This window comes from Pelophylax lessonae (genome assembly GCF_965119305.1).
Source record: "Pelophylax lessonae genome assembly, chromosome: 3".
Taxonomy (NCBI): Eukaryota; Metazoa; Chordata; class Amphibia; order Anura; family Ranidae; genus Pelophylax; species Pelophylax lessonae.
Window position 1 is genome coordinate 322946588 of NC_138770.1, and position 20802 is coordinate 322967389.

The window sequence follows — 20802 nt, forward strand, 5'->3', positions numbered from 1 at the left end:
TAAATCCATCTTCAATCACGTCGCCCGCCGACTCGAAAAATTGAATAAAATTAAAAACACTCTGCCTTCCTGGGAGGCCTTCCGCCATATGCCCTCTTTGTGCTTTCACATTTCTTACATAGACAAGGGGTGGGGCTATCTGGTTATGTCACCCTGTGGCCCCAGCCACTTCTAAAGTCAACTCATGTCATGTGACATTTTCACTTTAAGCATAATAAAAATCACTGCTCCTGAAAAAACATTTTTTTTTTGTTTTATTTATTGATACATATCCCCAGGGCAGTACCCAGACCCCCATATCCCTTTTATGGCCAAATATTTTCATATAAGCCTTCAAAATGGCCACTTTTGATTTTTCATGTTTTGCTTTCATAGACCCATAGACTTCAGTGGGGTTTGCTGTTCTATACTTCTAGCTCATAGCATTAGAACAATATTAGGGGCCAAGTACAAACTGTTTAGCGAATCATTTTCTTGACCTGTTTGAGAACAATTGAAAAGCATAATTTGAAGTGTAAAAGGAGGAAGGGGAGCAAAAGGAGGCATTCATCAAACAATAATGAAAACAGTACTAAAGGCTAATTTTTAAAAAATAAAATAGTAAACATGTAATACTTACCTGCTCTGTGCAATATTATTTCAGAATGGTCCCTTAACCCCTCTTCTGGGATCCCTTGCCAGTGCTTCTTCCCTCCTGCGTATGCTCCCATAGCAAACCATGTGCTATGAGGGCACACATGCGGGTACGGTCCTGACCCAAGCTGTGTGCCTCCATAGACACACGTTGTGCAGCTCTGCCCCACCCATTGCACCATCACTGGATTTGACTGATTGCAGCAGTAGCCAATCACTTCCAATGCTCTCTAGTGTAGTGAAAGCAGAGAGTGGAGAGAAGACTTGCAAACAGGCACAGAGCTAGATCGATACAAGACTCAGGTAAGGGTTTGGGGTGGCAGCACAGGAATTGGTAAAATGTTTTTTTTCTTTTCTTATTGTAGGGAATGCATTAAGTTAAAACACATTTTAGCTTTAGAACCTCTTGAAGTGTAGAAAAATAAGTGAATAATTAGCAACTATATTTAACACTAGAGACAAAAACTATAATTTTACAAAAAACATAGCAAATAAAAAAAAACTTTAACCTCTAGCCACCATCTGTACACATATGGGTTTTCTTCCATGAGGTTGTATACATGCATACGTGTGTTTGTTCTGGGAGCACACTGCACAGCGCTCTCCCAGCACCGAGAACAGGGCCTCTTATTAACAACTGGGAACTGGGAGGCCAGTACACCTTTTTCACCTTCCCAGAGAATAAAAATGTAAACAAACAAAAGTGTGTTAAAATATAAAAATAAAGATAAAAATGCTAGATCAGGGTTTAATGTAATTCAATGTCAGGGTTAGGGTCAAGGTTAAATGGCAAGGTCAGAGCCATAGGTTAGGATCAGTGTATTTTAGTTAGGAGTAGCAAAATATATATACATTTTAATTAGTGTCAGTGTGTTTTAGGCATGATAAAAAAAAAAAAAAAAAAAACATTGATTGTGGGACTTATTACAGGTACAAACAACAAATAAAACACACACATATGGTATTGATGTGATTGCCAGGAGCAGAAGAATTTATTTTGGGTTGTTCTTTGGTGGTAGGTTAAGGTAATAGCAAGAAATATACAGCTAAATTTAAAAAAATATATATATTTTTACTTTGAGACTAAAAACAAAATCAGGAGATATCCATTACTTATGTAGCACCCTACAAGGTAGGTACTAGGTTAAGTGTAGTAGGCTTTATCTGCTAATCAGCAGGGCCATGATTTTCAGCTAGGTTGTCATGGTTCCCAGGTGTGGCTGTTGAGACTAGGGAGTCTCCCCACTGTGCTCAATGAGGGCTCTCATAGGACAGTGGAGGAAACCTGGCCAATGGCACACCAAGGCTTGTATCTACCCCAGAAAGGCAGATTCTGCCACATAGCATTATGGGAGTGGGTAAAAGTTTGAGGGGAGAACATGAAACAGCGTTTTTGGCGGGAAGCAGAGTCCCAGCAGGGAGAGCACAGCTGTTTCTCCTCCTGTCAAGAGGAATCGGGTGTCCCAGGTGGCTGGCCTGAGGGGACAGAGGGCTGAGCTGAGCTGCAGAGAGGATCCGGTGTTTAGAGGACCAGCGGAGCTGAGAGGGGACGAGTTTCAGGAAAGCATTCCCAGTTGTGAATACTGCAAACCGCCCCTGGGGGTCTGCCTAGTGAGAGGGGACCACTCCGGAGAAGGTCAGAGGGATCCGGGAGCTAGCTAGCCAGTGCAGGAGCAAAAGGAAATGGGGTGCCAGTGTTGACCCTGAAGAGTAAAAGGGGGTGCCAGTGTGGACCCTGAAGAGTAAAAGGGGGTGCCAGTGTGGACCCTGAAGTGTAGAGAGGGTGCCAGCGGTTGGGCCCTGAAGTGTTAAGTGTACAGTATGCAGTGTACAGTAGAGTAAAGGGGGTGCCAGCAGTTGGGCCCTGAAATGTTAAGTGTACAGCGTGCAGTGTACAGTGTTAAGAGTTGCAGCAGAAGCAGTTTACAGAGGCTACCTCAGTCAGGAAGGACTGGAGGGAGCAGTGCTAGACTTTTTAGCTAACCAGAGTGTCAGAAGTCAGTCTTCAGTACAATGCTTGACTTTTGAGCTAACTAGAAGTGTCAAAAGTCAAACTCAAGTTCACAGACAGCAAGTCAGATTCACAAGCATCAAGGGGCGTTGACCGGCATTCAGCCAACGTCAAGGCAGCATCAGTAGGCATTTTTATTCAAGAGTCCCAATTTGTACCAAGTTGAGCCAGAGGAGTATCCCACTCATTCCCTTCTCCCATCCTCATACAAAATAAACAAAACAAAACAAAGATTCATTGTCTCAGATCTCACACTTGGGTATTCAGCTTAAATGGGCAGCTGGCGTTTCCGGTAACCATGGCAGACCCACATCAGGCCCAATGCCTGGAAATTCTGTTACACTTATTATCACCAATAAAAGCCCAATTTGAGCTGAAAAAAAGAAAGGCATGGATACACTAAGTAGTGGCAATGATAGGGTCAGTTTTTATAACACATGTCAAAGCTGCAAAACTGTGTTCAGGTGTTAGGATTTCTATTATTTTTGTCATGAAGAGGTTAATATTATAAAAAATTGTCTTTCTTTTTCTATCTGCAGACACTGTAATTTTATGTAAAATGCAATGCAATATGGCAATCTGGAGGTACTTTGTACACAATTGGTGTACAGAATGCCCCCCAAAATGTAATTTCCTGCTTGTGTGATACTATTTGTTTCCTGCTTGTGTTGGCTCACTAAATTTCCCAGAAGTCTGCACTAAGCTACAAGTCAAATATTAGGCATCCTCTGCAGTAGGAGTTTCAGTTTTGGTGCAATACTACCCATGGGTTAATCACCTCTAAAGGGTCAGAGACTCTTCAGCTTTTCTCATTAGAACACTTACAGGCCATCAGCTGATTAGAATGAATCTGACAGTACCATTCAGATTCAGTTTGCACAGGACATGGTGAAACAGCTATGGTGAGTGGGGAGACAGCTATTTTTTCAGAGCAACAAAAGGTAGGAATCTGTTACGCTGTTTTTTTAAATCCTTGCAATTTCAATTGCTGCATTTTTAGCTAAACACCAAGAGGGTATTGCATTTTTCTCAATTTTTGCACTTGCAATTGTTCACCCAGAGGGCATTGCTTTTTCTCAACAAAAGTGGAGGTACTCTTTAAGAATAATGATAGTATGTAATGCTCAACTATCTATTTGAACCAAAATCACAGACACAACTTCATTCATTCTTATCTTTAATGCCACATTGACTCACATGATTAAAAATAAAATTAAGAAAAAGGAAGACGGTTCAGCCTTGTTAATTTAGTTGTGTAAATTATTTTTACATTTGTTTAACTACATCCCATCCGCGCTACAGCCTATATACGGCTGCAGCGCGGACTCGAATTTTCCAGAAGCAGACTCCCCGCGAGCGCGCATCGGGGAGAATCTGTGTCGGCCGTGTCCCTTGGACACGGCCGATCACAGATCGTGGTGAATGGCCAATCACAGCGGCCATTCACCACGTGATCGGACCATCCAATGAGAGATGATCTCATATGTAAACATATGAGATCATCTCTCATCGCCGGCGCTCCTTCCTCACACGGAGCCTGCAGTGTGAGGAAGGAGGGGGAGCCTCACAGCGCTGGGGACACAGAGACATGTAATCAGGGCACTGATCACCAGTGCCCTGATTACTGCAAGGTAAAAAAACATACACACATTGCCCCCAACAGTGCCCACAGTGTCCGCCATCAGTGTCCCCCATCAGTGCCCACAATCAGTGCCCATAGTGCTGCCAGTCAGTGCCCATCAGTGCCTGCTCATCTAGGGACTGATGAGCACTGACTGGCAGCACTATGGGCACTGAGTGTGGGCACTGATGGTGCTGCCCACCAGTGCTCATCAGTGCCGCCCATCAGTGCTCATCAGTGCCACCCGTCAGTGTCCATCAGTGCCATCTGCCAGTGCCCATCAGTGCCGCCTCTCAGTGCCCATCAGTGATGCCCGTCAGTGGCGCCTCTCAGTGCCCAGCAGTGCCGCCTCTCAGTGCCCAGCGTGCCACCTCTCAGTGCCACCTCTCAGTGCCCAGCAGTGCCGCCTATCAGTGCTCATCAGTGCCGCCTATCAGTGCCGCCTATCAGTGCTCATCAGTGCGGCATATTAGTACCTCCTCATCAGTGCCCATAAGTGCCACCTCATCAGTGCCCATAAGTGCCACCTCATCAGTGCCCATCAGTGCCACCTCATCAGTGCCCATCAGTGCCGCCTCATCAGCGCACATCAGTGAAGGAGAAAAATTTATTTTCAAAATTTACTCGCAGAAAATAAGAAAAACTTTTTTTTTTTTTTCAAAATTTTTTGTCTTTATTCTTTTTTTTTGTAAAAAATAAAAAACCCAGAGATGATTAAATACCACCAAAAGAAAGCTCTATTTGTGTGAAAAAAATGATAAAAATTTCATATGGGTACAGTGTAGCATGACCGCGCAATTGTCATTCAAAGTGTGACAGCGCTGAAAGCTGAAAATTGGCCTGGATGGGAAGGGTGTTTAAGTGCACAGAAGGCAAGTGGTTAATAAATATCTGTTGATCCTACCAGGTTCTTCTTTCTCTGAGCTTATCCCTGAATAGGATGACATGACAACCTATCCCACCAGTTTCCAAAGTTGCAGACGTATTGTCACCTTCCCATGTGAACAGCAAGCTGTGGTTCTTACAATCTGCTGTAGTTAACACCTGCTGAATGATTGCATACCTCCTAACATTCTGAGATTTGAAAGAGGGACACTTTTCAGCAAAAGCATGTAGGCAAAGGACACAACTCCTGCCATACCCCTTAAAGGAGAATTATATGAAAAAAATTATTATTTAAACCCACAAGTTTTTTTTTACCACTACTATTCCTTTATAAAGGTTTTTTAACCCCTTGTCGACCGCCCGTCACCTTTTTGCTGCGGCAGGGCAGCTTGGCTGCGTCCAGTCATGTAGTACTACGTGACTGGAGTGCATGTGGTTTTGGCGGCGCGCGCCGTTGTCCTCCCGCAATCGTCCAGGAAACCGAGAGAGGACCCGCCTGCTTATGTATACAAAGCAGGCGGATCTTCTCTCAGGCAGGCAGGGACAGATCAGCAGTTTCAGCATTAGGTGTGAACCCAGCCTGATTGTTTTCATTAACATAATCTGCAAAGTATTACTCTTGTATGCCTTCACTATAACCTGCACTATTGTGAAATGCAGAGTTCACATATCGTTTATCATGAAACCTACATTGACTGTGGATTCCTCAAATCAACTTTATAATGTGGCATGTTTAACCACTTTAAGACCGCTCACTGTGCTGCTACTGTGGCACTGCGGCTCCCCTGGGTCCTAGTGGTCTCCACCGGAGACGCCACCGGAGGCTCGCTCCCGCTGTGTTTAGACACAGCGGGAGTCGGGCCAGAGGAGGAGAGGCGGCAAACAAAGCAGGCGGATCTTCTCTGTGACAGACAGGGAGAGATCACAGGATTCAGCATACCTGAACCTGTGATCTCTGTCTGTGTCACAGAACCCCCCACACACGTCAGTAAACATGAGGCATACATTAAAACCCCTTGATCACCAACAGTGTTAACCCCTTCCCTGTCAGTGTCATTATTACAGTAACAGTGCATATTTATAGCACTGATTACTGTAGTAATGTCACTGGCCATTACTAGTAAAAAAAAAACAATAAAAATTACATAAATCTTTCCCGTAGTTAGTAAACGCGATAACTTTTGCGCAAACCAATCAAAATACTCTTATTGCAATTTTTTTTTACCAAAAATATGAAAAAGCAGAAAACAAATTGGCCTAAAATGTTAAAAAAAAATTGATTTTAAATTTTTTTTCTGGGAATGTTATATATCAGAATATGAAAAATATTGTTTTTTTTTTCAAAATTGTCGCTCTTTTTTTCAAAAATTAAAAATCACACAGGTGATCAAATACCACTAAAAGAAAGCTCTATTTGTGGGGTAAAAAAGGACATAAATTTAATTTGGGTACAGCGTCGAACGACCGCACAATTGTCCGTTAAAGTAATGCAGTGTCGAATCACAAAATATGTAAATATATAAGGGTGTGCTTTAACCAAAAAAGAGTGATGGATGGGGGGTGGCTGCACTTGAACTCTAAGAACAAAAGAGTGAGGAAATATATGAAAAAAAAAAAGAAAAGTGCGCTCTACTTATTCTGGTATGTCCCAAGAGGCTATATAGGGACACATTACAGAATCCCTGTGATAGGTGAATCACAAAATATGACCTTGTCAGGAAGGGGGTAAAATCTTCTGGTCTTAAAGTGGATAAAAACAAGCTCATTGAGAATTTTTTTGTCAAAGACATGTAGCTAAATACATTTTGGCCTAAATATATGACAAAAATTGAATATATTGGATATTTTTTAACAGTCAAAGTAGAAAATGTAAATTTTTCGCAAAATTTTCGCCCTTTTTTTTATTAATATCGCAAAAAATAAAAAGCGCAGAGGTGATCAAATACCACCAAAAGAAATCTCTGTTTATGGAAAAAAAGGGCGTAAATTATGTTTGGGTACAGCATTGCACGACCGCGCAATTGTCAGTTAAAGTCGCGCAGTGCCAAGTTGAAAAAAGTGGCCCGGTCATTGAGCAGCAAAATCTTCTGGGGATAAAGTGGTTAATAAACATTTTTAAACAATGACCCTGGGTACTGGCTCTAATTTCTTCATATGCATACACAGTTTGTTAAAACTGCAACTAGAATTTAGTGTTTCAGTCACCCCGGAGTAAGCACATTATTACTTTGCATTCAAAGAAAACATCTAAACATTGCATTAATGTGGGTATATTTTTGTCATTTGATAATTTTTGGCCTGACATTGAAAAGGAACTTTAAAGACAAAACATGCAAGCTCTCGAGGCTGAATTTGTAATTAAAAGATAAACATTCTGGCTTCAGGTTATGGATACAAAAAAAAAAATAATAAGAATGCTGATAAACAAATATATTCTCAGTGAATAAACCACCATTATGTTATCAGATATGGTTTAAAATGATAATACAGATGCTATTCCAACATCATTTATATTCTACTGATGAACTATCACAAACGTAGCATTTGTAAAGTTGATATATAAAGTCTGCATTCTCTGGATGTGTAATTTATGGACTGGCAGGGCAAAAAAACCTGACTTGTGCAATGCTACTGCTATTTAAATTCTACGTGAGCAAATGTACTTTGATGTACTGTTCTATCAATTGACACATGGTTATCTTACTCTGATATGTAAATGAAAAAAGAACAGGAAAATGATAAGCACACCTAAGCTTTCCAATTGATCGTGGTTACCCATTAGAACAGGTTATTCAGGGATTGTTGCAAATTGCTTTAGTGCAGGGAACTTTGCAGACAGATGCTGAGAAGGGTAAGTCATCCAAGAAGTCTTTTATGATTGGTTATTAAAAGTGTAAGTAAATTTAGGCATGTATGAGTACACATGCTCTAATGGAGATGTCACTTGAGAGCATCTGATTGATGTGTGATTCATTCAAAGCAAGCAAATCCACAAGCAATAGCCATAACTTCCCTTCTAAATGTTTTAGACTCAGCTTAGACTGGATTTGATCAAACTGTGTCAATCAGCCAGATTGGAAAATTATCAATACTTTTACATTGATCAGCAGCACTGAGATACTTTATTTATGAAAATGATTGTATTTTGATTTATCAGATTGTGAGAAATCAATCAATTATTGAAGCATGTATGGCCACCATAACCCTGACTGCTCACAATCACACTTTCTTTTGAGCACCACAAAGGGGCTGAGATGGGCCAGTGATTTGCTACTACTAAAGAGACAGATGAGGCTGGTCACAAGAAACGAATACAGGAGAGAAAGGTGTCCAATTTAGTAATGAATCAATTGTAGACAGAAACATTAAACTTGTAAAACCATGCAGGATTTCAGGTATATCAGATGATTTGTATTAAAAGTGTAATTTTCGCCTGTAATTCAGCATTTATACTGGAAAAATTGAAGGTGTTTTTTGTTTTTTTTTTAAACATAAAAAAACTGGCGCAACAGGACTCAAAAATGAACCTCAATAACCACCTGGGAAAATATTAATGGGAAGATGCACGGACCTGGATGTTGTGTGGCAAAGTCCAAAAAGTCCATAAAAAGCACCGGTCTGTGCACTCCAGAAGGCTGCTGATTCTCAAGACGAGAAGGAACTTGCAATATACTGGAAGATAAGAACAGCGCCACTCTAAGTGCAGTAAAACCAATACTTTATTTGACATATAATAATGCTGGGTACTCACAAGATAAAACGTTTAAAAAGCCTGAGGAAGGAGCGCATGCTCCGACAACGCGTCGCCTACGTCATCACGCCCACGCTCTACGCCCAACCCGGAAGTCCGCCGCCGGAGGCGTTGCAGGTGTCCTCGGGGTCCGGATACTGCTCACTCCCGCAGTCGGACGGATCTATGTGGAGCACATCAGCCCCTCCTTGCCCAGGCACTGGATTAATGGATTTTTCCACATACGTTTACCATGCTTTTTAAACGTTTTATCTTGTGAGTACCCAGCATTATTATATGTCAAATAAAGTATTGGTTTTACTGCACTTAGAGTGGCGTTGTTCTTATCTTCCAGTTTGTTTTTTTTTTATTTATCTTTTAGTATATGGAATTCTTATATATTTAAAGCATCAAATAACAATGAAATACAACAAAAGATTAAAGTGGTTGTAAACCTTAGTCATGGAATTTGAGCACAAAAATGGGAATCTGGTGCTCCACATGGTGTATGTATCTGAAATAGGCAAGTGCTAAAAAGGGGGTTAAAAAGAGGATAAAAAGTCTACTAGTCCAAGTGGCAAGACAATGAGGGCTAAAAGGAGGCAGTCATCCTAAGAATATGTCCAGAGACTCTGTAAGACATGTGAAAAAGCCAAAAAACAAAAGGGGGTGCCACCTAAGTGTAGTATTGATATGTCAGCATTTATTGTACAAAGTTTAAAAACACTTACAGGAAGCAGAAAAATTCATGCTCATCAATGTTTAATCAGTCTTGTGACCTCCGCCGTCCTGCAGGCTCTACATGCGGATCCAGAATGCTGGGATGTACTGTAAGCAGGCTGGGACACCTCTCTGTCCAGAAGTAGACAGCGTGGCTCGGGGTTAGCATGGAGATCTCTGCTACCTCTGGACAAAGATGTGTCCCAGCCTGCTTACAATCCATCCCAGCCTTCTGGAGCCGCATGTGGAGCCTTCAGGATGGCGGAGGTCACAAGACTGATTACACATTGATGAACATACATTTTTCCTGCTTCCTGTAAGTGTTTTTAAACTTCATGCAATAAATGCTAACAAATCAATACTTCACTTAGGTGGTGCCTCCCCCCCCTTTTCTCATTTTCACATGGAATTTTAGCAAAGGACTTACTGTATATCTGTAGTGCTTACTTATCTCTCACCAAATCTCTAAGTGTAGTTTCTCTGTTTCTCTCTGGTGCTTTGTTCCTCTGTTATCAGCAGGTGTCACTTCTGAGAAGTTTTCCCAACACATGAGCTAAATTTGTGTCGGGAGGGGGATCTCAGAATGGAGCTTGTCTATTCACAACACAGTTCACCTGCTGTGTGGAGGGGGGGAGGGTTTACTTAAAAAAAGAAAAAACTGAAACAAAATTGCGCACCCTCAAGTTGTTACTGAAAACTCAAAAAGCATTAAAATACACACACACACACACAAAAAAATTCTTACTTTGTTTCTTTCCTTAGCTAAGCTCAGGGCATTTGTGCCTAATATCAGCCTGATAACTTTAGGGAAAGTAAACACATGGTATGTTGAGAAAATTCAGAAGACTCTTGAAAGTTTAGGACATATGAAATCATCTCTTCAATGTGATTGACATTGGTTTCACATGGAGGAACAATGTTCATTTATTAATAAAGTATATTTACTATGGTGTATTGTATGTTTATTTATTATTTAAGTATTTTTTTTTGTGAATGAGTAACAAAGGGTACGATGTACACCTTACTTATTTACATGGTGGGGGGGGGGGAGAAATATATCTGGGGGTCCACTTTTTTTAAGGGTGTAATCCAGATTCTGATAAGTTTTACCCTGAAGACCCCCACATCTACTAAGTCATCTACATGGACAAGATGCTTAGCTAGGGGGGAGACTTCAACTAACCCCTTCAAAGTACACTGACAATATAGAGGTCATGTGGCCTGGTATGCTTGATTCCCTTACCTTGCTGGCATGCCAGGCTGGATGCCTGAATAATGGGTTGCTGTGGATTTGTTAGGGGACGCCAAGCTTTTATTTCTATGCCCATACCCATGCCCTTGTCTTTTTAACTAAAATGTGTACTGTGCTTTAAAAAAGAAAGATATGGGGACCCCTCATAACCCATAGCAGAACCTTATCTAGGCAAGCAGCCTTCCCCCGAACCATACCAGTCCCCTTACCCTCAGCATGGGGAGAATATCTTGAAGGGGGAAAACTGGGGACATCAACCTCATGCTCATTTAAAATAAAAGGGCCTCTAGATATCCACCCCTCCCTCAAATAGTAAACAAAAGGACCCACAGTTAGAAATAGTCCTGAAGTGGTAATCCAATATCAATTATGTGGTCCAGTTATGTAAACCCAACATCAATCATGATGATTGGTGCCGACCAACACAAGGAGCCACACTTTAGAACCACCCCCAAAATCCATAGAATACCTTTAGAGTATGCTGCCTAGCTGGACAGGAAAGGGAGTGGCAGCTAGCATGTGCCACCCCCCCCCCTGAACAATACTAGACCACCTCAACATAGGTAAAATACCATGCAAGGGGGCTGGGAACAATGGCCTCATCCCCACATTCCTAGACTGGTAAATGTAGGAGTGTTGGGAAGGCGGTCTTAGCAGAATCTGAAAGCCTACCTTAACCAGTTGTCGCCTGCCCAGTTGCCACACGGAGCGGTGCGACCATTGTTCTGGGCCGACGTCATATGATGGCGGCCCATTCAGGCAGGGCAGGAGCGTGATCGTGTGCGCGCCACCCTGCACTGTCGGTGGCTGCGTGTCCCCGAGACACAGCGCGTCACCGGCAGGGGGGAAACAGCCAATGGGCATGGCTGTTTCCCACGTGATCGGCTGTGATCTAATCACACAGCCGATCACAATAGAGCAGCCCAGAAGAATCGGGAGCGCGCTGCACGGTCATGTCGGTGGCTCTGTGTTCCCTAGGAACACAGCTAGTCACCGGCAGTAGTAAACAGCCACTGAGAGTGGCTGTTTACTATGTGATTGGCTGTGAATCCATTCACAGCTGATCAGAAAATGTAAATACAGAGCAGTAACTCACTGTTACTAGCTCTTCTCCCCTCACACACTGTTTCCAGTGTGAGGAGAGCAGAGCCAGAAACAGTGAGTTACTGCTCTGTATACCTGTCAATGTAAAAGCACAAAAATAAACATCCCCACACAGTCCTCAGCCCCCTCCCAATTGCACCTGTCACCCAACAGTCACCTCATCAGTGCCCAGAAATTGCCACCCATAAGGCTACGTTCATATGTTAGCGTAGCGATCGCGGGCAGAATCACCGCGATTCTGCCCGCGATCCGGAAATCGTTGCAAATCGCGGGACGCCTGTGCGTTGCCCGTGATTTGCAATAGCACCCCAAATGCTGTGCGATGTTGCCGCAATTCCCGCCTGCCGAATCGCGGTAACATCACGCAAACAACGCATGACGCCCAAAAAAGGTACAAGAGCTTCTTTGGGGCGTAATGCGTTGTTTGCGCGATGTTACCGCGATTCGGCAGGCGGAAATCGCGGCTACATCGCACAGCGTTTGGGGTGCTATTGCAAATCACGGGCAACACACAGGCGTCCCGCGATCTGCAATGATTTCCGGATCGCGGGCAGAATCGCGGTGATTCTGCCCGCGATCGCTACGCTCACATGTGAACGTAGCCTAAAGTGCACCCGTCACCAGAGACTGCCATCAGTACCGCTGTGCACCATCGCCCTTTACCTGTCACCCATCGGTGACCATCGCCCGTCACCTGTCACCCCATCCATCACCGTCACCTGTCACCCCATCAGTGATTGTCATCTGTCACCGCATCAATCATCGTCACTTGTCACCCCATCAGTGATCGTCATCTGTCACCCCATCAATCATCATCACTTGTCACCCCATCAGTGCTTGTCATCTTTCACCCCATCAATCATTGTCACCTGTCACCCTATCAGTGATCGTCATCTGTCACCCCATCAATCATCGTCACCTGTCACCCTATCAGTGATCTTCATCTGTCACCCCATCAATCATCGTCACCTGCCACCCCATCAGTGATCGTCATCTGTCACCCCATTAGTCATCATCACCAGTCACCCCATCAGTCATCGTCACCTGTCACACCATCAGTCATCGTCACCTATCAACCCATCAGTCATTGTCATCTGTCAACCCATCAGTCATCGTCATCTGTCACCCCATCAGTGACCATGACCTGCCACCTATCAGTCACCTGCCACCCATCAGTGATCATCCGCAGTCAACCGTCACCCGTCGTACAGCCCATCACAGCCAGCATGTCAAAAAGGATGTACAGCAGCGAGGAGGCCCTTCAGGTCCTCTCCATGCACCGGGGAGCTCTCATCAGTATCCAAATCCAATTCCGAATCCGATTCGGAATTTGAAATCTCTAATAGTAGCAGATTGGAGATGGACTCGGACTATTCCTGTACACTTTCCCTTATAGAATGTATTTTGGGGTGCAATTTTTGCTATATACATGCACACTTACCGACCGCCTAACGACTATATACATCAGCCATTTAAAGATAAATACTGGGGTTATGGCAGCAGATAGCTGCCATAACCCCGGTATTTTTTTAAACGGAGGGCGGTCAGCTTTCAGATAAGGGTGGTCTTAGTGGCGGATTCGCCGTGGAATTACCCTTACGGTGCAGGGGGTGGATGTGGCGGTGTAGGTGGAAGCAGCGGTGGAGGGGGACGAGGTAGCCAACACTGCTTTTTTTCAGTCATTTTAAATGAGGGTACACCCCAAAAGAGTGAGAAAGATCAAAAATATAACAATGGCTGGGTAAGGTCGGTATCCATCTCTATTCTGCACAAGGTACGGAAAAGTCCTGTGGGATCCATGCCTGGTTCATTTAAATGAACGTGAGCTTGTCCACATTATCTCTGGACAGGCGGCTGCGCTTGTCTGTGATAACGCCCCCAGCCGTGCTAAATACACGTTCAGATAATACACTGGCTGCAGGGCATGCCAGCACCTCCAAGGTGTAAAGGGCAAGCTCAGGCCATGTGCCCAATTTGAAGACCCAGAAGTTGAAGGGGGCAGACCCGTCATTCACAACATGTAGGCGTGTGCACATATACTGCTCCACCATGTTGGTGAAATGCTGCCTCCTGCTAAGACGTTCCATATGAGCTGCTGGTGCTGCTGTTTGTTGTGGCGTGCTAACAAAGCTTTTCCACATTTCGGCCATGCTAACCCTGCCTTCTGAGGTGCTGGCGGTGCCCTGGTTGCGTTGGCGACCTCTTCCTCCTCCTCCTCTGCCTTGGCCTTGTGCTTCCACTGTGGCCCCGCTGTCAGGTGGGAATGCCAGCAGCATCACGTCTACGAGCATGCGCTTGTACTCGTGCATCATGAGTTCGCACTCCAGTGAGTGAATTAAGGACGGTACGTTGTCCTTGTAACGGGGATCCAGCAGCGTGGCCACCCAGTAATCAGCACAAGTTAGAATGTGGGCAACTCGGCGGTCATTGTGGAGACACTGCAGCATGTAATCGCTCATGTGTGCCAAGCTGCCCAGAGGCAACGAAAGGCAGTCCTCTGTGGGAGGTGTATCGTCTGTGTCCTCTGTATCCCCCCCAGCCACGCACCAGTGATGGCCATGAGCTTGCCTGGGTGCCACCCTGCTGTGAACATGGTTCCATCTCCTCCTCCTCCATATCCTCCTCCTCATCCTCCAGAACTGTGCCCCTGCTGGACAATTGTGTACCTGGCGTTTGTGTGTGCAGGAGCCCACCCTCTGAGCCACTTGCGAATGACTGCCCTGAAAGCCTTGAAAATGTTACCTCTTCATCCTCCTCCTCCTCCTCATCCTGTGCCACATCCTCTTCCATCATCGCCCAAATCATTTTTTGAAGATGCCATAGAAGTGGGATAGTTAAGCTGACAACGGCGTCATCGGCACTGGCCATGTTGGTGGAGTACTGAAAACAGCGCAACAAGGCACACAGGTCTCGCATGGAGGCCCAGTTATTGGTGGTGAAGTGGTGCTGTTCCGCAGAGCGACTCACGTGTGCGTGCTGCAGCTGAAACTCCACTATGGCCTGCTGCTGCTCGCACAGTCTTTCCAGCATGTGCAAGGTGGAGTTCCACCTTGTGAGCACGTCACATATGAGTCGGTGAGCGGGAAGGCCGAAGTTACGCTGCAGCGCTGACAGGCGAGCAGCAGCAGGGTGAGAATGCCGAAAGTGCGCACAGACGGCCGGCACTTTCTGCAGCAGCTCTGACATGTCTGGGTAATTATTAAGGAACCTCTGCACCACCAAATTCAGCACATGCGCCAGGCAAGGGATGTGCGTCAAACCGGCTAGGCCCAGAGCTGCTATGAGATTTCGCCCATTATCGCACACCACCAGGCCGGGCTTGAGGCTCGCTGGCAGCAACCACTCATTTGTCTGTTGTTCCATGCTCCTCCACAAGTCCTGCGCAGTGTGTGGTTTTTCCCCCAAACAGGCAAGTTTTAAAACTGCCTGCTGTCGTTTACCCATGGCTGTGCTGAAGTTGGTGGTGAAGGTGTTACGCTGACCGGATGAGGAGGCGGTAGAGGATGAGGAAGCAGAGTAGGAGGAGTTATGAACAGGAGGCAAACTGAAGCGCCCTGCAATCCTCGGTGGTGGAAGGACATGTGCCAAATTGCTATCCGCCTCAGGCCCATCCGCCACTGCATTTACCCAGTGTGCCGTTAGGGAGATATAACGCCCCTGACCGTGCTTACTGGTCCACGTATCGGTAGTTAGGTGGACCTTGGCACAGATGGCGTTGCGCAATGCACACCTGATTTTTTCCCCCACTTGGTTGTGCAGGGAAGGGATGGCTTGCCTGGAAAAGTAGTGGCGGCTGGGCATGACGTACTGTGGGACAGCCACCGACATAAGGCTTTTAGAACTGTGCGTCTCCACCAGACGGAATGACAGCATTTCAAAGGCCAAGAATTTTGAAATGCTGGCATTCAGGGCCAGGGATCGCGGGTGGGTAGGGGGGTACTTCCTCTTCCTCTCAAGTGTTTGGGAGATGGAAAGCTGAACGCTTCCACGGGACATTGTGGAGATGGTTGGTGACCCAGGTGGTGGTGTTGCTGACAGATCGTCTGTTTGCGGGGTGGCAGGTGCCGGTATCACTACAGAGGTGGATGAAGAGGCCGAACTGCAGCAGAAGAGGAAGCAGAAGAAGCCAGAGACCTTTCTTGGTTTTGAAGGTGTCTACTCCACTGCAGCTTGTGCTTTGCACTTAGATGCCTGATCATTCAGGTTGTGCTCAGGTTTTAAAATTTAAAAGGTGTATCTCACACGTACCGATACAGACTATTCCGTAATTTAATTTTTTACACTCCAAAAAGGTGTATATTGAATAGCGGAATAGAAATTTTTTTATAAAACGGTGTATCTCACATGTACAAACACAGACTAGGCCCCGATTACAATTTTTTGTACCCTAAAGGGAGGATGAGGATGAGGAAGAGGAGTAGGAGGAGTTCGGAACAGGAGGCAAACTGAAGCGCCCTGCAATCCTCGGCGGTGGAAGGAGATGCGCCAAACAAATTTAAAAGGTGTATCTCACACGTACCGATACAGACTATGCCGTAATTTAATTTTTTACACTCCAAAAGGGTGTATATTGAATAGCGGAATAGGAAAATTTTTATAAAACGGTGTATCTCACACGTACAAACATAGACTAGGCCCCAATTACAATTTTTTGTACCCTAAATGCAGGATGAGGATGAGGAAGAGGAGTAGGAGGAGTTCGGAACAGGAGGCAAACTGAAGCGCCCTGCAATCCTCGGCGGTGGAAGGAGATACGCCAAACAAATTTAAAAAGGTGTATCTCACACGTACCGATACAGACTATGCCGTAATTTAATTTTTTACACTCCAAAAGGGTGTATATTGAATAGCAGAATAGAAAAATTTTTATAAAATGGTGTATCTCACACGTACAAACACAGACTAGGCCCCGATTATAATTTTTTGTACCCTAAAGGCAGGATGAGGATGAGGAGTAGGGGGAGTTCGGAAAAGGAGGCAAACTGAAGCACCCTGCAATCCTCGACGGTGGAAGATGCGCCCCAAAAATTTGGAAGGTGTATCTCACACATACCGATACAGACTATGCCGCAATTTCATTATTTTTTACCCCAAAGGGTGTAGATTGAATAGCGGAATAGAAAATATGATATAAAAAGGTGTATCTCACACGTACAAACCCAGACTAGGCCCCGATTACAATTTTTTGTACCCTAAAGGCAGGATGAGGAGTAGGAGGAGTTCGGAACAGGAGGCAAACTGAAGCACCCTGCAATCCTCGGCGGTGGAAGATGCGCCCCAAAAATTTGGAAGGTGTATCTCACACGTACCGATACAGACTATGCCGCAATTTAATTATTTTTACCCCAAAGGGTGTAGATTGAATAGCGGAATAGAAAATATGATATAAAAAGGTGTATCTCACACGTACAAACACAGACTAGGCCCCGATTACAATTTTTTGTACCCTAAAGGCAGGATGAGGAGTAGGAGGAGTTCGGAACAGGCAGGAGGCAAACTGAAGCACCCTGCAATCCTCGGCGGTGTAAGATGCGCCCAAAAAATTGGAAAGGTGTATCTCACACGTACCGATACAGACTATGCCGCAATTTAATTCTTTTTACCCCAAAGGGTGTAGATTGAATAGCGGAATAGAAAATATGATATCAAAAGGTGTATCTCACACATACAGACCCAGACTAGGCCCCGATTACAATTTTTTGTACCCTAAAGGCAGGATGAGGAGTAGGAGGAGTTCGGAACAGGAGGCAAACTGAAGCACCCTGCAATCCTCGGCGGTGGAAGATGCGCCCCAAAAATTTGGAAGGTGTATCTCACACGTACGATACAGACTATGCCGCAATTTAATTCTTTTTACCCCAAAAGGGTGTAGATTGAATAGCGGAATAGAAAATATGATATAAAAAGGTGTATCTCACACGTACAGACCCAGACTAGGCCCCGATTACAATTTTTTGTACCCTAAAGGCAGGATGAGGAGTAGAAGGAGTTCGTAACAGGAGGCAAACTGAAGTACCCTGCAATCCTCGGCGGTGGAAGATGCGCCCCAAAAATTTGGAAGGTGTATCTCACACGTACCGATACAGACTATGCCACAATTTAATTATTTTTACCCCAAAGGGTGTAGATTGAATAGCGGAATAGAAAATATGATATAAAAAGGTGTATCTCACACGTACAAACACAGACTAGGCCCCGATTACAATTTTTTGTACCCTAAAGGCAGGATGAGGAGTAGAAGGAGTTCGTAACAGGAGGCAAACTGAAGCACCCTGCAATCCTCGGCGGTGGAAGATGCGCCCCAAAAATTTGGAAGGTGTATCTCACACGTACGATACAGACTATGCCGCAATTTAATTCTTTTTACCCCAAAAGGGTGTAGATTGAATAGCGGAATAGAAAATATGATATAAAAAGGTGTATCTCACACGTACAGACCCAGTCTAGGCCCCGATTACAATTTTTTGTACCCTAAAGGCAGGATGAGGAGTAGAAGGAGTTCGTAACAGGAGGCAAACTGAAGCACCCTGCAATCCTCGGCGGTGGAAGATGCGCCCCAAAAATTTGGAAGGTGTATCTCACACGTACCGATACAGACTATGCCGCAATTTAATTATTTTTACCCCAAAGGGTGTAGATTGAATAGCGGAATAGAAAATATGATATAAAAAGGTGTATCTCACACGTACAAACACAGACTATGCCCCGATTACAATTTTTTGTACCCTACAGGCAGGATGAGGAGTAGGAGGAGTTTGGAACAGGAGGCAAACTGAAGCACCCTGCAATCCTCGGCGGTGGAAGATGCGCCCCAAAAATTTGTAATGTGTATCTCACACGTACCGATACAGACTATGCCGCAATTTAATTTTTTTTACCCCAAAGGGTGTAGATTGAATAGCGGAATAGAAAATATGATATAAAAAGGTGTATCTCACACGTACAAACCCAGACTAGGCCCCGATTACAATTTTTTGTACCCTAAAGGCAGGATGAGGAGTAGGAGGAGTTCGGAACAGGAGGCAAACTGAAGCACCCTGCAATCCTCGGCGTTGGAAGATGCGCCCCAAAAAAAATTTGGAAGGTGTATCTCACACGTACCGATACAGACTATGCCGCAATTTAATTCTTTTTACCCCAAAGGGTGTAGATTGAATAGCGGAATAGAAAATTTGATATAAAATTGGTGATTTTTCAATAGCACATGTGAACACAGCAGTGTCTTATGTTTTATGTCACGGTCAGCTCTGCAGCAGGCTATGAAGGGGAAAAAAAAAAATTTCCCTTTAACTTTGTAATTTTTAAATAGCAGATTAGTACAGACTATGCCACAATTTAATTTTTTTAACACAAAAGGGTGTATATTGAATTGAATAGAAAAAAGTATATAAAATTGAAAATCACTCAATAGCACATGTGAACACAGCAGTGTCTTATGTCACGGTCAGCTCAGCAGCAAGCAGGCTATAAAGGGGAAAAAAAAAGAAAATTCCCCTTTAACTTAATTTTTAAATAGCAGATTAGAACAGCAATCTGTAGTAAAATATAGCTGAACGCTGCACACAACAGACTGATAAAAATAGATTTTTTTCTCCCTCCTCCTCAGTGGGCTCAAGTGAGGGCCAAAAGATCGTTCACTGCACCACCCCCCACACAGCAAAATCGATGTAGACTGTCCCTGCCTAATCTCTCCAGCCTGTCCCTAAAATGCTCAAAAAGATCGTTCACTGCACCACCCCCCACACAGCAAAATCGATGTAGACTGTCCCTGCCTAATCTCTCCAGCCTGTCCCTAAAATGCTCAAAAAGATTGTTCACTGCACCACCCCCCACACAGCAAAATCGATGTAGACTGTCCCTGCCTAATCTCTCCAGCCTGTCCCTAAAATGCTCAAATAACTTTCCCTGCCTACACTCCGACCTGTCCCTGCATTCTTTTCGGGCACAATTTTTCACTGTCTGTCCCTAATCAGCAGCCAGCACGTATGATGTGTGCTCTCTCCCTAAACTACAGCAGAATGACGCACCACGCTGGGTCTCTTGAACTTATAAAGACATGGGTCACATGCTTCAGATGGCAAATCACAGCTACTAATACATTAGTAGGCATGGCTGGGATGGCTTAAGGCATACCAGTTAAACGCTTGTTGATTGGCTGTTGAAAGCCCACCATTAAAAGCGCGCCATTACATACAAAACAGGAAATAAAATGACCGAACACGGATTTTAAACCCGAACATACAGTAAAGTTTTCGGGTCCGTGTCCGGGTAGCAAAAATCCAATTATTCGGTACGAACCCGAATAATACAGTCCGTGTTCGCTCAACACTAGTTGTCAGGAATTATATGTGTAATTTATGCTCCTAGAATGCCGGACGGTGCTACTTGGGTGTTAGGCCTCTGCATGTGGCTAGGCTGTGAAAAAGTCTCACACATGTGGTATCGCCATACTCAGGAGGAGTAGTAGAATGGGTTTTGGTGTAGTTGCAAGTATACATATGCTGTGTGAGAGAAATAACCTGTTAATACATCAATTTGTAAAAAAAAAAAAAAAAAAAAAAAAATCTTCATTTTGCAAAGAATTGTGGGAAAAAAATTACAACTTCAAAAAATTCACCATGCCCCTTATTAAATACCTTATTCATTTAAAAAACAAAGAAGAAGAGCAAGGCATACTAACATAGGTGATAGCTTTGACAGTATTTTCTGTCTCTATTTTGCAGCAGTACATCAACATTTTCATTAAAGAGGTTTTGTTCCTTTGAGACACTTTTATTTATTCTGTACTCTTTGTACTAAAGGGTTTCTATGTGTGCATGTGGTAATTTCACACAACATATGCTGCA

General features: G+C 44.2%; 1 protein-coding gene across 1 annotated transcript in view; it reads right to left on the reverse strand.

Moving 5' to 3' along the window:
* Nucleotides 1–458: 458 nt before the first annotated feature.
* Nucleotides 459–20802, reverse strand: part of LOC309550150 (uncharacterized protein) — a gene marked incomplete at both ends in the record, with an annotated part of 161297 nt that continues 140953 nt past the window's right edge. The window contains one exon of the mRNA XM_082250586.1: nucleotides 459–479. Within this exon, the coding sequence (XP_082106712.1) occupies nucleotides 459–479 (21 nt within the window). The remainder of the gene's footprint in view (nucleotides 480–20802) is intronic.